The sequence below is a fragment of the Zootoca vivipara genome, chromosome 6, assembly GCF_963506605.1.
Source record: "Zootoca vivipara chromosome 6, rZooViv1.1, whole genome shotgun sequence".
Classification (NCBI taxonomy): domain Eukaryota; kingdom Metazoa; phylum Chordata; class Lepidosauria; order Squamata; family Lacertidae; genus Zootoca; species Zootoca vivipara.
The window spans coordinates 20,182,315-20,197,972 of NC_083281.1; the positions used below are offsets into that span (position 1 = coordinate 20,182,315).

The 15,658-nt window shown below is 48.0% G+C and overlaps 1 protein-coding gene across 1 annotated transcript in view; it reads left to right on the forward strand.

Moving 5' to 3' along the window:
• EXOSC5 (exosome component 5) overlaps positions 1 to 15,658 on the forward strand; it is a 32,969-nt gene that overhangs the window by 4,007 nt on the left and 13,304 nt on the right. The window contains exons 3-5 of the mRNA XM_035117869.2: positions 1,759 to 1,880; positions 9,212 to 9,352; positions 14,006 to 14,095. Coding sequence (XP_034973760.1) covers positions 1,759 to 1,880; positions 9,212 to 9,352; positions 14,006 to 14,095 — 353 coding nt within the window. The remainder of the gene's footprint in view (positions 1 to 1,758; positions 1,881 to 9,211; positions 9,353 to 14,005; positions 14,096 to 15,658) is intronic.

The window sequence follows — 15,658 nt, forward strand, 5'->3', positions numbered from 1 at the left end:
AATTGCTCCCCATGTCCCCTGAGTGGGTTGCTCGATGTGTGTCACCTTTGTTAAATCTTTCCTTATATCCATTTCCAAAATGTCTCTGTATGGCAGTGTTAGCAAGTGAAAACTCAAAACTCATCCCTGTGTTGTTCTAATTTAAATTTAGCATGTGTGCTCACCATTCATCTCCTTCCACCCCCCCCCCCAGGAACTACCATAATCAAAAGGTGAGATGAGCTGTTATCTTCATAACCAACTGGGCCATCTGGTATCCTGCAGTGATACCATCTGGATATCTTGTTCCCTCCACAGGGAGCTCACAAAAGAAAATTGCTGGCATCAGAAAAAAAAAGAATTTCTCCCTTCCTTTATTTCCACCCGCTGAGACTTTCAGTGCCTGTGAAACCTCCAGGGGGGCTGGCTTTGCTGTGAATAATTAAATTAAGAAACAAAAGAATTTGTTTCCCTTTCTGTGGAAACAGAAGAGCTTTTTAAAAAATTAAATCCTGCTGACCCTATTTGCAGACTTGACGGTATTAATGGTAATAGGTCCTGCGTACTTAAGGAGAGTAGCTTCTGATGTGCAAGATTTTGAGTTTCACAGAAATCTTTGTTGGGCATGAAAGGTTCTGTGGAACCCGAAAGCCTGTATAGGAACATAAGAAGCTACCTTATACAGAGTCACACCACTAGGTCCATCTAGCTCAGTGTTATCTACACACTGACTGGCATCTGCTCTCTCCAGGATTTCAGACAGACAGCCTCTCCCAGAAACTACCTGGAGATGCTGGGGATTGAACTGGGAACATTCTGCATGCAAAGCAGATACTCTCCCAATGAGCTGGGGTCCTCCTTCCCACGCTCCTGACTTTCCCTGAAACTATCCAATAAAAAAAATAGAATTTTATCTGTGTATGTATCTTCCCTTTGGGATCAAGACAGTAGGCACTAATAGAATTTGTGATGTGGGCGGCTGTTTCTTCAAGTGATCTGTGTCATACTGTACCAGTAGGACCTGGGATGTGTGTGTGGTGGAATTTCCTGGATTTAACCATTTCAGGTGACAGAATGCATGTCTGAAGGCACTTCCCAACATTTGCAGGTCTGCTTCACACAGTGCCTAGTTAAAACTATGGAACTCACTCCCACAGGAGCCACCAATGTGGATATTTAAAAGTGGATTGGAGGAGAGGATTGGACACAGGAGATAACTCTTGTCAATGACAACCAGCCATAAGGACTGTGCTCTGGTTCCATAATTGGAGGCAGTAATACTTCTGAGCGCTATTCTTTTGTTGTAAAGCATTTAGGCAAGTCACCGGCAGCTGCCAGCAGAAGAAAAAGCTTTCCCACTGCGTTCTACTGAATGTATAAACCCCACTTAAGACTCCCTATTGCTCAGGGCCAATATAAACCTAAGGCACAGCAGAACATAATGCTTTGGATTCCTAGCCCCATGGATGCTGGAGAATTTTCCGGCTTCCCTAAAAAATGGTGCCCCTCATGGATAAATTGAACCTCCATATGCAGTGGCAGTCTGCTGCCGAGGCCACACAGCAAGGTAAAAGGCCGTCATTTTCCATACCCTGCTTCTGCGTTGCCTAGAAACACCCAGCGAGCAGCTGTTAGGAAATTGGATGACTATTGGTCTGATCCGACGAGGCAGCCCCAGCGCTTGAGCCTCACCAGTGTGACCTTTCAGAAGATGATTGCTTCAAGCCTCGTGTTTCGCTGTGGCTCACCTGCAGTGCTCTTTGCTTTCCTCCCGCCCAGGTGTCTATGAGAGAAGCCGAGAGCAGATGATCAAGAAGACATGCGAGGCAGTGGTCCTGGGCACCCTTCATCCCCGTTCCTCTATTACGGTTGTGCTTCAGGTAGTCACAGATGCTGGATCTGTATCCTTTCTGTGTATTATTATTATTATTACCTGCCCTTCACCCTGAGGTAACAAGGACAGTGACAACAGCTAGATTGCTGGCTGGGATTCACTTGAGATCTCATGCAACCCCAGTTTTAAAACATCAGTACCAGTTGCCGCTTCATTTCTAGGCCCAGTTAAAGGTGCTCATATTAGTGTTTAAAGCTGTAAATGACTCAGGCTCCAAATACCTTAAAAGCCACCTCCTTCACTCTTAGGTGATGAGATCCACAGAGAGGGCCCTTTTGATTGTTGGAGGGTGGCGCCCCCTAAGTTGTGGAACTCCAACCCCACAGAGGTGCCTCTGACACCTTCATTACAATACAGCTTTCAGTAAATGCTGAAGACCCACCTCTTAGCTCTGGCCTTTAACATGGAAGACGCATGTTTTCAGGACCCACCATATTTCTGTGATGGCAAGTTGCTTCCAACTGTTTTTAATGTTGTGTAATACTGTGCTGGATATTAATGTTGTGTTGCAACTCCCTCTGAGGCCTTAGACGGGCGATATAATAATAGTAAATTACCCTAACAATAGTAATTTAAAATACAACATTGAAAACGGTTTGAAGCAAGCTAAAATTACGAGAATATGGTGGTGTGAGGGACGAGGGATACAGGGAAGTCCCTCCCATCTTAAGTTCCAGCCCATCCCCAAGCGCGGGAGAGAGTAAGGAGAGCTCTGCCTCCAGCGGAGAGTCAGGAAGTGGTGTCCGAGGCTCAGGCAAGGTTGTGGAGCCCAGGCCGCAGGTGGGACAGGAAGTAGGACGCACAGGGGGGAGGCCAATTCCCCCGAACTCCCGAATGGCGATTGGCGCGTTTTCTTCCAGCACCACAGCTTTGGCAGACCCAACCTCTTCCCCCTACGTTTGCGTCGCAATTCGGGAGTTGGGGGAATTGGCCTCCCCCCTGTGCGTCCTACTTCCTGTCCCACCTGCGGCCTGGGCTCCACAACCTTGCCTGAGCCTCGGACACCACTTCCTGACTCTCCGCTGGAGGCAGAGCTCTCCTTACTCTCTCCCGCGCTTGGGGATGGGCTGGAACTTAAGATGGGAGGGACTTCCCTGTATCCCTCGTCCCTCACAGGTGGCTTCTAAAAATATGCAATTCAGGTGTCAGAGGCACCTTCAGCGTTTGACCGAAACAGGATAGTGAAGGTGCTGGATCCATTTCTGTGGGAAAGAAGTTCCACAACTTAAGAGGGCAGCCCCAGCCAAGAGGCGAGAGTCCCTCCCATGAAAATGACCAAAGAGGTAGAAGGCACTTTTGCTTTGCATTCTGTCCGTCTGTCTGTCTGCCTGCCTCTCTGACACACACACACACACACCCTCTGCTCAGGCTCCCATCCAATGGTGATTAAAGATAGACTTCGTACTGGGGCACCTTGTCAGATTGTTCTAGCAGTTACGGAGGTAATGAGTGCAAATTGCTCCAAGCGATCAGGAAGTCTTTATTGCTAAAGCGCCTGAGATACAGATGGGCTCAGATGCTGGATTGTTTTTCAATCGGGAGGGGGGGGGGGAAGAGAAGCGGGCCAAGGTTTCCTTGAGCTTGCAATTACTCTTTCTGAGACTATTCCCTTACATGAGGGCTGGGGGACTTGTGGCCCTCCAAACATTGGATTCCCAACTTCCACCAGCCCTGCCGATAGTCAGAGATGATGCCAACTGCATGTCATCGTTGACGGACTCCCCACCTTCTCCTTAGTTCTGTGTCTGTAAAATATGGGTTCCCCCAGGGCCTTTCCCTGCGCAAGACCTCCTCATCGGTTTTGAGAAAATGTCGTCTTCTGGTTGTGTAGCATTCTGGCCAGCAAAAGGGGGGTGAGGCTTAGGGCAGGATCCATCTCTGGCCTGCCTGAGGGGAAGGATTTTAAGGCAGTGGCAGGGACAGCGCTGGTTCTTTCGGCCACCCATACGTTGGACACCATGCCTTGAAGGGATTTGAAGCAGTATGCTAAGCGTGCTGAGAATTGCTAGGAGGCCTCCGTTCTCCCCTTTAAATGTACAGTGTGAATGTGGCCTTCCTCAGTCTCTTACTAGCGGCCCGTGAAAGCGTGAAGTGGTTTAAGTCCTGTGCTCTTTCTCGGAAGCATTTTTCCTCTTGTGGAGGAACCTAGCTTCTTCCCCGCTGTCCGAAAGCCCTTCACCAGATGTCCAACAACATCTGGAGGGCGGCAGGTTGGCGAAGGCAGTTTGCAAGGGTTCACGCCGGTGAGGGAAATAACAGTAACATGCAGATGTTAAGGCCAGCAGGTGGCAGCAGCACTTCAAAAATAAATAAATGAATGTATTATTGAAACACGGCTGTTTAAGGCTATGCAGCTCAGTCCTTCAGAAGCTCATTTCTCTGCGAAGGACAGGTGTGGGCCAATTAACAATTCTGGGGCCAAAGGTTCCTTAGCATCCACAGATTCCTCCCCATTGACCTACAGCCATACTCATGCAAAATTCTGTAATGTCAACATCCTGGTCAGCAACTAATTTTGCAAGCATCCAACTTGAAAGCGGGTTGGTGGTGGCAGATGGAGCGCCTTCTTTCTCCCAACCTGCTGTATCCGAGGAAAAAAGAGATGATTTAGGAGAGGGGGGGAATCCTTCTCTTCCTTGGAAGCCCCTTTTGAAAATGGTTGGGGTGGGGGTGGGGTTGTGGAGAGCTGTTCAGCTTGCTTGCATGCTCCCCTGTTCCTCTTCTGCTCCACCCGTTGCACCCATCTACCCATTTTATGGATGGATTGGAGGAAGACTGAGAGTGAATAATGAGGAGGATGGTGGTCAGATCTAGCCCAGGATTGCTGGTTGCTGATCCCTATCACAGATGATGGTATTTTATGTGAGCAAAAGTAAATGAATACTGTTGCATATTCTACCGTATAATTACAAGTTATCTTCACCCCAACTCAGTTTAAACTAAAATCTATAGGTCATACACTCAGATGCCATTAACTTAAGTGGAGTCTCTGGTCGAGGTGGTTCCACTTGCTAATCTGCTTCTGGCATAATCAGGATGGTGAATGTGGACAAAACCTGCCATTAAGCAGACAATGGAAGTCATAGGGGCCAGGCAGAAGCAGGTTGAGGAAGGAAGGGCTTCTCTGTGGCACATTAAATCGGTTGTCTTTGCTGGATGCATCTGCCAACTGGGTTTGTGGCTGCCACTGGTGTTCAGCCTAATAGCATTCCAGCCAACCCAGAGCCATTAATAAAAGCTTGAGGGAGGGAGAGAAATATTAGCTTCTGCCAGGTGTTCTGCGGAAAGGAGAAATGGGGCTGTTTTCTGGCTGATCGCAGCAATTTTTCTTGGGATGCAGGCATTTTGAATTAGGGAGCGAGTGTGGACTTTGGCCAAATGCAGGAACAACGTTGTATTCCCCCCTCCCCCAGTCCAAAAATAAAAATAAAAATCCCTGTGGCATATATAACAGCATTTGCTTCAACACCTTTTCCTGATACTCCTGCCTCTCATCAGCAGAGCGCTTAATCTTCTTATACAGCTCAAACTTAGCCCACATTAAAAATCTTGGGTTTTAATTTTCGCAAAATCTTGTGACATCAATAGGATGCCGTTTCCTTACATAGTTACATTTTAAAAACCACATCCAGAGGTCCAGAAAGTTCTGTTGGAAGTAGGTTAGGGAGGGAGTTGCTGTGATTTGGGCGCCTGTTCTCCCCCCACCCAAGTTTCATAATTTATATCCTGCCTTGAGAACCAGGAAGTCATCCCAGCTGTGCAGATAAGTAATCCTGATCAGCAAACCTATCTGGCTGCTTGCTGCTGTGTCAGATAGTTGAGGGATATTTAGGATTCAGTCAGGATTATCAGCTGCATCCCAGATATCAGTGTCCCAGGGCAGCTAGGCCACGGGGTCGTAATTGGCAGAGCGGAGATTTCCACCCGTTTCCAAAGTGGCACAGTTTATCTGTTTGTTTCTTCCGGTGACAAATGACAGCACTGCCATTTCTGACGGAGCCTCAAATGTGGCGCGGGAGAGATTAACTCCGGGTGCCGCGGTGTTTTATCAAATCTGAATATACAGTGGCTTGGAGGGAATTAATGCAGTTTCGTTTTGAGAGTGATGCGCTCTTTCATTTTCGCCTGCGCCGAGGTTTCCTGTCTGGTTTCATGGCCCCTCCAGCGTGGGGTGGGGACGGGGACAAAGAACCTTCTTTGCTGCAAAATCAACCAGGGTTCATTCATTAAGATTCCCGACTGACTCTGTACTCAAACATTCAGGATGGAGGCTGATTTCCTCATCTCTTCAGCTGTGAGAAATTCCCTGAGGCAGGAGGAGAGCCCTGGGAAGCAGGACTTGTGAGGAAGGCTGACTTGCTCCAGGCCACCCTATGGCGAAGATGGAAGTAGAGTAAAGCGCAGAAGTGTCTGATGCTCAGTCCTCTAGGGGGTTGCAGTAACTCTGTAGGGTATCTCTGAGGTCTCCAGTGTCTTGCCAGAAACTGCTTGCCAGTTAGCCCTCTTGTAAACGTCCTGCCACTGTTACGGAGCTGTTTCACACCTGAGTGCTAAATGAGACCGCTTGTGGGTGCAGCTTGGGAGGTGGGTCTCCTGGCACCCAGGAAGGCTGCAGCACATGGTAGTGCCCTCCCAGAGCCATGCATAGAGCATCCTTCCCCTGGAGTCCAAGCTCACCTCCTACCTGTTCTGTTTACCTACTGGGGAACAGGGATCTTTCTAGCAGGCTTGCTGACCATCTCCCTCTTTCACATTCGCTGCTGTTGTTCCTACGCCCCTCTGAAAGAACAGGACGCTAGACCAGATGAGCCTTTGGTATGATCCTGCAGGGCAGCTCTTGATTTCCTAGCCTTTTCTTGTGGTGCGTGACGGCTACCAGTGCCCCAGCTTGATCTCCGATTTCCATATGTGTGTGTATTAAAAGTCCTCCCTGCCCTGGCGGCTAGTTCTTAGCCATGGCAGCTAAATGAACCCTCCATGTTCAGAGACAGTTTACCTCCACATACCAGATGCTGAGAATAAACCACAGGGAAAAGCCTGTGGTGCCCTGCTTGTGGGATTTCCCAGTGGGGCATTTGGTTGGGAACTCAGGTGGCTAATCTGTGGTCCTCTGGATGCCCTTGGACTCCAATTCCCATCATCCCTGGCAAATGGTTTAGGGATAATGGGAGCCCGGCCACCTCAAGGACCGCCTCTCCCCATATAAACTGTTCTGGACTCTGCATTCATCATCCGGGGCCCTTCTCCATGTGCCTCCTCCACACAAGGGTGGCAGCACGAAAACGGGGCCTTTTCTGTGGTGACTCCCTGTTTGTGGGGTTCTCTCCCCAGGGAGGCTCGCCTGGTGCCTTCCTTACATATCTTTTGGTGCCAGGCGAAAACATTCCTCTTTAACCAGGCCTTTGGCTGATTGATATTCTATAGCCTTTTAAATGTGTGTTTTGTGGGAGGGGGTGTTTTGTTTTGTAGTTTTAACTGTTTACTTGTGTTTTTACATTGTATTGTGAACCACCCTGAAATTTTGCGGTGAAGGGAAGTATATAAATCAAATAAATAAATCTGGAGGGCTGCAGGCGAGCCAACCTCGAGGTATATCTTTGGTGTGCTCCAGCAAGACACTTATGACACAGGATAGGTGACATCCCCCAGGGAGGCAGGTCAGGGAGTAGGTTGGTTTGCCCCATGGCTTAATGGGACAATTCTGTGGGCCTTGGGGGCTGTGTGGCCTGTGCTTGTGCCCTCCTTTTTACCCCCTCACACGGGCCTCGCAGCCCCCTCCTTTCTCCCCCCCCCCAAGCTCCCAGATCCGGCCTCTAATTAGTCTCTTTCCTCCCAAGGCTTTTGCCATCTCAGTTAGTCAGCGCCGGATAACGAGCTGCCAGCCCTCGTTTCCATCTGCCACTGAGCATCCCGCCGATGCCGGCTGATTAACCTGGAAATGCAGGATGCCAGGAGTGAGAGATGCCTTGGACTTTCCCCATGGCTCAGCCATTTTTTTAAAAAAAGCAAACACACACACACAAAAACACTGTTCGTTGTGACCTTACAGGGAGGATAATATTGCAGAAAGGTGTCTCCATCCTTTTGCAGCCTGGATTAAGCCATCATTTGGTTTCTAAGGGGAGGAGAAAACCAAAGGAGCTACCTCACCTGGGACAGGCTAAAAATGGGGTTGGGGAAGGCAGGTGGGAAAGAAGAAGCAGGAAACCGATGGAACCAGTTACTGGTACTTGGGCAGAATTAGTCTGGCACTAAGGAGATCATTAGGTCAGCATGAGGATTTCAGCCTGTGCAATGGAAAATTCCCCCCCTCTGAACCTGTCCTAAGGGTTCTCCCAACCCTTTGGAACAGATTTGGGGAGGGAGGAGGGGGAGGAAAGGCCTGTTGTGTCGATGGGGCACAGCAGTAAAATTCCTCCTGGTCTCTCTCTCTCCTTTTCCGCAGCTGATAAGCCGAGTGCTGGAACTAGGTTGTGATCACAGGAGGAGAAGCAGGCATTTATGAAACCAAATGGGCCTTAGGGGTAATGAAATGTTTTCTACTGCCCGCAAGCACGCGTGTAATGCTGAAATGTGCATCTGAGACCCTGGTTACCCTGAAGCAAGGACAGAGGCGGTGGTAGGATGTGTTTTCGCTGCTCCCACCGTGCTTGACTGGGCTTGGAGAGTTGACATTTTCTGCATTCTTCCAAGTTGCTTTGCCTCCCTCCACCCCAACCTTGTTAGGTCCAGAAATAAGAAACTTGAATACAATCCATCATTGTGTTCGACTGGTTTATCTGCGCTTCTTCTCCATGCTGGTGGAATATCCCGTCTCAGGTTTCATAGAATTGTAGAGGTGGAAGGGTCCCCATGGATCATCTAGTCCAACCCCCTGCAGTGCAGGAATCTCAACTAAAGCATTCCGTAGCAGATGGCCATCCAACCTCTGCTTAAAAACCTCCAAGGAAAGAGAGTCCACAACTCCTGAGGGAGTACACTCCACTGTTGAAGTGGATACACTCCTTGGTTCTTTGATAACTGGAGGTTGCTTTCCATGAGACCTGTGGTCTTCTTCAATTTCTTAGCAGTGCCTTTCCCAACCTTTTGCTCTCCAGATGTTTGCTGGCTAGGTTGGTGGGAGTGATAGTCCAGAACATCTGGAAGGCACCAAGCTGCAAAAGAAGGCTTTGGTTGGCCACTGTGAGAACAGGATGCTGGACTAGATGAGCCACTGGCCTGATCCAGCAGGCCCTTCTTATGTTCTTCTGTGTTGCGCTGTATGCTGTTGCTGATGCAGGGTTGTTCCTGTCTCCTAAGGGACTTGTTTTTTCCTTAACAAAACCTCTTCCGCTTCAGCTGCTAGCAAGCTGCTTGAATGCCACCTGTGTGGGTCTGATGGACGCAGGGCTACCCATGAAGTCCTTGTTCTGTGGAGTGACGTGTGCTTTGGATGCAGATGGCAACATCACCCTGGACCCCACAGCGAAGCAGGAAAAGGTGGGTATCCTGATGTCTCTGCAAGGGGGTGGAATGCCTTTGCTCTTTCTGGTGGTAGGGCGTCCCAGAGATCAACGGTGCACTGATTTGAGGAGAGATGGGAGGAGGAAACATACCTTTTTGTGCCCTTCAGCTTGAAATAAAGAGGGCGAAATTTGCTGGGCTTATCCACCTTATCCTGGCAGGATTCATTTCAGTCTAGTAAAAAATGCTATCTGCATTTTGGCTCCTGCATTATTTGGGTAGAAGAGGAGATTTTTGATAGATGCATCTTTCAAATGCCTGCATTGCTGCAGTGCAACAAGTCACCCATCTGAAAGTTCAGGGGAAGGATGTAGCTCAGTGGCAGAGCAGCTGCCTTGCAGGCAGGAGGTCCCAGGATCCAAGATAGGGCTGGGAGAGATTCCTGCCTGGAACTGGAGAGTTGCTGCCAGCTGGTGTAGACAATACTGAGCTGGATGGACTAAGGCAGTATAAGGCAGTTTTCTCTGCTCCTGAAAATTGGCCTGGATGGTAGGTGGGGACTGGATGCATGCGACTGATGCCTGGGCCAAAGCATCCCTGCAGGTGAGTGATGCCTACTAAGGTGAAGGAGGACTGTGGACTCCCACAGGTGTGTGGTACTCCCACAGGTGTGTGTGGTACTTGCGGGCAGCTGGCTCTGGAGATCTAGCCATGTTCTGGAGATCTAGCCAAGCAGCTGGCACCCTTGCACCTCCCCTTTGGGGAAGACCCTTTCGAGACTTACCTGCACATGTCATGGCATAAGATAGCCTACTGCTCTGGCTGGGGCTGATGGGAGCTGTAGTCCAAAACATCAGGGGAGAGGGAACCCAGTTGGGGAGAGACAGAAAAACAGAGCACCTGCGTTTCTTTGTAGCAGTAGTAGTAATAATTTATTTGTATCCCGCCCTCCCCGGCCGAGGCCGGGCTCAGAGCGGCTAACATCATAAAAACAACACAATATGCATAAAAACAGACATCAGTTAATTAAAATACATCTTAAAATTGATTCAGACAAGTTAAAATCTGGGCAGGTGGGAATTATCAGGTTGAAATTGGGAGTGGTTGTAGAAAGGGGGAATGCAACAGCCATGAGAGCCAGACGTTTTGAGTTCTGGTTTCCCCACCATTGGCAGGGAGATGAGGTTGGCCGTGAAGTCTCTAACCCTGGGACCTCTGACGAGAGGTCCTAGGTGTTGGGGATCTCTGGCTTTTGGCTCTGCTCCAATTCACCCAGGTTGCCTTCACTCGCCACTTGCCATCCAGCAGGCGCACAGTTGGCCTGGTGCCACGTGCCACAGAAGGGATGCTGACCTATCATTCGCTCCTTTATCTGCTCGGGTGGGTAATTGCTTATGGTGACCTGGCAGGTCAATAGCTCTCTGTCTCTCTCTCTCTCTCCCTGTCCCCTGCCGCCTGGCCCTCGCTGCCTTTCCTAATGGCTTTGCTCGTTTTTATCGGCCAGCAGATTCAATCCATCGCCAGCTGCCTTCTCTACCCAGGGCTCCCCTTAATCAACTGCAGTTTGGCTGTGCCTGCTGCCTGCTCTCTCTTGAAAGCTTTCCCCAGAAAGATCGGGGTGGGCCCCCATTTCTTAACATAGCACGTAAGGTAGTTCTGGGCATTGCCAGCCCAAAGATGGCCTGTTTGGCTTGGAGACGGTTAACAGGAGGGAGGGGGCATGCAGATCCAAGTACTGTAGCATTCTCTGCCTAGATGAATCATGCAAGGCATTTTAAAAAAACCCAAAACGCACCTTCTAGTTTTCTGCTGTATAACCAAAGGACATTTTTTTCCATTTCTCATTCCAATAATGCCTTGGGGGAAATGCAGAAGGTGAAGCCAATTAGGTGCAAGAATAATTTAATGAATAATTCCCAGTGTGTTTCAAATATCTTTATCAGGGGAAATTTATTCCACATTTAAATAGATGCAAAGTTGCATCTCCTTCTAGAATTTCGTTTGCAGGGGGAAGAGTGTCTCCAGGCATAAATGATGACCAATCCAGTACTGTCTTGAAACACTGCTGTGTCTCACACAGTATCTGCAGAAAATTATATTTTTATATTCTGCAGTAATCCAGAACAGCGCCCTAACTTTATCCCTAGGCAAGCACTGAATGTTTGTTCTTTTTAAGGGGGAAAAATCCCATCCTCTCTCTGTTACCCCAATTCTGAGGACAACCAGATGGTTAACTGACCCAGATTATGCTTTGTTATTTTCTTCACTTCTCCACCATTATATATCTGTAAATTGACTAGCGCTAAAAGTTGGTTACAGATTATAAGCAGTCACAAAAACAATTCACATAAGTAAATCAATTCAGCAGTAGAAACGAAGCTGATTTTAATTGCCGAACATTTAAACACCAGCAGGAAAACAGCAAAACTTAAATAGGCCAGGTCTGATTTAATCAGCCAGATTCAGACAGCAGGACATTGAACAGAAAGCTCAAGAGAATAAAATAGTCTTCCTAGTTGCCTTAACAGTAACAGCTAAGTCACCAAGTGGACATTTTTGGGAAGAATGTTGTACAGTCACAGTTGCTACCACAGAAAATGCTGTATCTCGAAAATGGCTTGAGATTGAGAGGTAGAAAATTAAAGATTTAAAAGTCATATATTCAGTTGCCCATCACACATCTCAAGTCTAGAGAAGCACATTTGATGCTGATCCAATCAGGTGGGGAATTTTCATACACTTGAAGGGCCAAGGGAGAGGAGAAAGCAAAGACCAGGTAATACACCTTTTTTGAAAGCCTTGTACAGCTTTCTACAACTTTTATGACAGGTCTGTGCTTGTCCCAGGAGCTTATGTTGGTCTGTCCCCACCCTCAGGAATACTCTTAAGTAATGGAGTAATTGGGCCAGTTGCCAATGGAGCATGAGCTGTATTTCAGCTAGCGAATCTTGGAGACTAGACTTTTGCAATCACACACAGGGGTGGTTGTTGTAGGTAAGAAAATAACTAAGTTGTTTATGGTACAAATACATAACTTGGATAGAAAAGTTCCTAGTTCTAGTCTACAGGGCTGTCTTAAATACTGGTATATCTGGCGCCATGGTGCAAAGATCCTTCCGGTAGCGCCCCCCCATTTCCCAGAGTTGGCAACCTTTTTACGGCGCTGCCGGCAGCTTTGTGGGGCTGGAGGAGGCAGGCAGCGGCTGGAGGGTGGCTCTTCCGGCGGGGAAGAGGCGGAGGCTCCGGGCGCAGTGCTGCTTCAGCGAGGTGGGCGAGGGTGGTGAGCTGATGCCGGGAGGCGCCACATCCAGTGTCCGCCTCTTCCAACTAAGTTTGTTCTGGTATAAGCTTTCGTGTGCATGCACACTTCTTCAGATACACTGAAAGAGAAGTCACCAGACCCTTATATATAGTGGGAGGGTGGGGTGGGGTATTTCTCAGAAGGGTAGTAGGAGATGGGTGAATGGCTCAATGGGTATGGTAAACCTGTTAACGATTGCAGTTAGTCCTACAGAAAAAGCAAGGGATAGTATGCAGATGACCAAAAATAGCTTTAGCATGTGTAATGAGAAAAGAATCCAATATCTCTATTCCAGCGGTGTCCAAACTTTTTTCAAAGAGGGCCAGATTTGATGAAGTGAAGGGCCATGAGGGCTGATCAAAGTTGTTGACCTTTTTAAAGGATTTTACTCCAAAGTTGTTGAGCTTCTTTTAGGATTAAAGGTGTTGAGCTTTTTTTAGGGTTGAAGTTGTTCAGTCCTTCACGGCGTAGAGTGTTACCAACTGTTTTCATGGTGACTATGGTCCCAGCTGCCCTGAGATCATTGACAAGTTCCCCCCGTGTAGCTCTGGGCTTCCTCATCACCGTTCTCCTGATCATTGATTGCAACTCCATGAGATGAGATCTTGCATGGAGCCCCAGACCGAGGGATGTTGGCTGTTATTTTGTATTTCTTCCATTTGTGAATTATTGCACCAACTGTTGTCACCTTCTCACCAAGGTGCTTGGCAATAGTCTTGTAGCCCAGTCCAGCCTTGTGCAGGTCTACGATCTTGTCCCTGGCATCCTTGGACAGCTCTTTGATCTTGGTCATGGTGGCTACTTTGGAATCTGCTGGATTGATTACGCCTGTCGACAGGTGTCTTTTGTACAGGTACTGTAACGAGCTGGGATTACAGGTAAGACCTCTCCCTTACAGCAGGTGCTTCTAATCTCAGCTTGTTACTGTGAAGATACCAGGTAGCCTGACATCTGGCTGGTTGATAGGGGATCAAATACTTATTTCACTCATATTAATGCACATCAGTCTCTGACTTTTGTCTTTTGGGTTTCTGGGGGTTTTCCTGTTGTTATTCTGTCTCTCACAGCTACAATAAACCTACCATTAAAATTATGCACTGGTCATTTCTTCGTCAGAGGGCAAACAGGCAAATTTAGCAGGGGATCAAATACTTTCCCCCCTCACTGTATCTGAAGAAGTGTGCATGCACATAAAAGCTTATACCAGAAGAAACTTAGTTGGTCTATAAGGTGCTACTGGGCAATTTTTTTAAAAAATTATTTCGACTGCGTCAGACCAACATGGCTACCTACCTGAATGGAGAGCCAATGTTTACCCATCCTGGCTTACAGGCTCTGGATCTTGATTGTATATCTGCAAACCTCAGGCCCTTTTTTTCTTCTTGCAGGAAGCCCAGTCGGTCCTGACATTTGCCATTGACAGCACTGAGAAGAAGGTGTTGATGTCAAGCACAAAGGGGACGTGTTCAGTGGAGCAGGTGAGTCTATAATGGCCTGGCCCAGGCCAGGTGCATTAAACCTCAGCGAGTTCAGATTCCATGCCAAAGGTTCTCTGTGTGTTTACTTGTGGGATCTGTTTGTCAGAGTCCATTTTCAATAATCTTTCAGAAGCATTCACTGCAGTTGTAAACAGACAAGTAGCAATTTAAGCAGGATACACGTGCATTTGCTGCCCACCTCTGAATATCAGTTGCTGGGAATCGCAGGTCGGCAGGACACAATTTAAGAAGGATGTTGATAAACTGGAAGGTGTGCAGAGGAGGGCAACCAAGATGGTCAAGGGTCTGGAAACTAAGCCTTACGAGGAGCGCTTGAAGGAGCTGGGTATGTTTAGCCTGAAAAAGAGGAGACTGAGAAGAGATATTTGCCAATCACTCGTAGCCAAGTAAGATTGTCTTCCATAAACATGGTTTTAACAATGAGTCCGTAAGTGACTGTGGAGGCCAATTCTGGATCCACAGATCCAGGGAACATTGGTTTCCGGGTGGGAGTTGATCATAGTATGGATTTGCCAAGCATGCCTTCCTCTTAGCACGTTTCTCCCTTGCGTCCTGAGTTCGAGTGTCTTCAAAGCCCATGGCTGTTCTCCAACTGAAGCGCTCGCAGGCCACTGTTTCCTAGTTGTCGGTGTTTATACTACATTTTTCCAGATTTGCCTTGAGACAGTCTTTAAACCTCTTTCGTTGACCACCAGGATTATGCTTTCCATTTTTAAGTTCGGAATAGAGTAGTTGCTTTGGGAGACGATCATCAGGCATCCGCACTGAGAGGAGATATGACAGCCATCTTCAAATATCTTAAGGGCTGTCAGATGGAAGAAGGAGCGTGCTTTTTTTCTCCTGCTCTGGAGGGTAGGACTTGAACGGATGGCTTCAAGTTACAAGAAAGGATATTGCGGCTAAACGTCAGGACGCTAAGAGCTGTCCGACAGTGGAACGGTCTCCCTCGGGAAGTAGTGGACTCTCCTTCCTTGGAGGTTTTTAAGCAGAGGTTGGATGGCCATCTGTCATGGATGATTTAGTTGAGATTCCTGCATTGCAGGGGGTTGGACTAGAAGACCCTTACAACTCTATGATTCTGTGACCTGCTTTTGGACATCCCGTAGGCATCTGACTGGCTACTGTGAGACCAGGATGCTAGCCTAGGTCGGCACCCTTTAAGGGCCTGGCCTCTTCTTAACATTCTTTTGAAAGCAAGAGCTTGGCTGATTTGCCCTCAGATAATAAAAGCAAAGCAAAACCCCGAAGTAAATAATAGGAATTGTAGCTCAAAGCAGGGGATTTGGGTTGGGGGAGGAGGCTGCATTTAAACTTTTAAGGCTGGTCCTCCAGGAGAACAAGTTGCTTCTTTGGGCTGCAGACAAGCAGGTTTTCTGTGCAGAACTGCTTTGCTGAGGCTTTCAGGTGACCTCTTTGCTGTAAGCAGCTTCTCAGTTCCATTTCCATTCGTTCTTGGTTCAGAGTTAATTTCTCATTCTTCTGCCTTCTTTGATCCAACCCTGATTATGCTGCTTTATTTATCTTGCGCTCTTAGGCACTTGC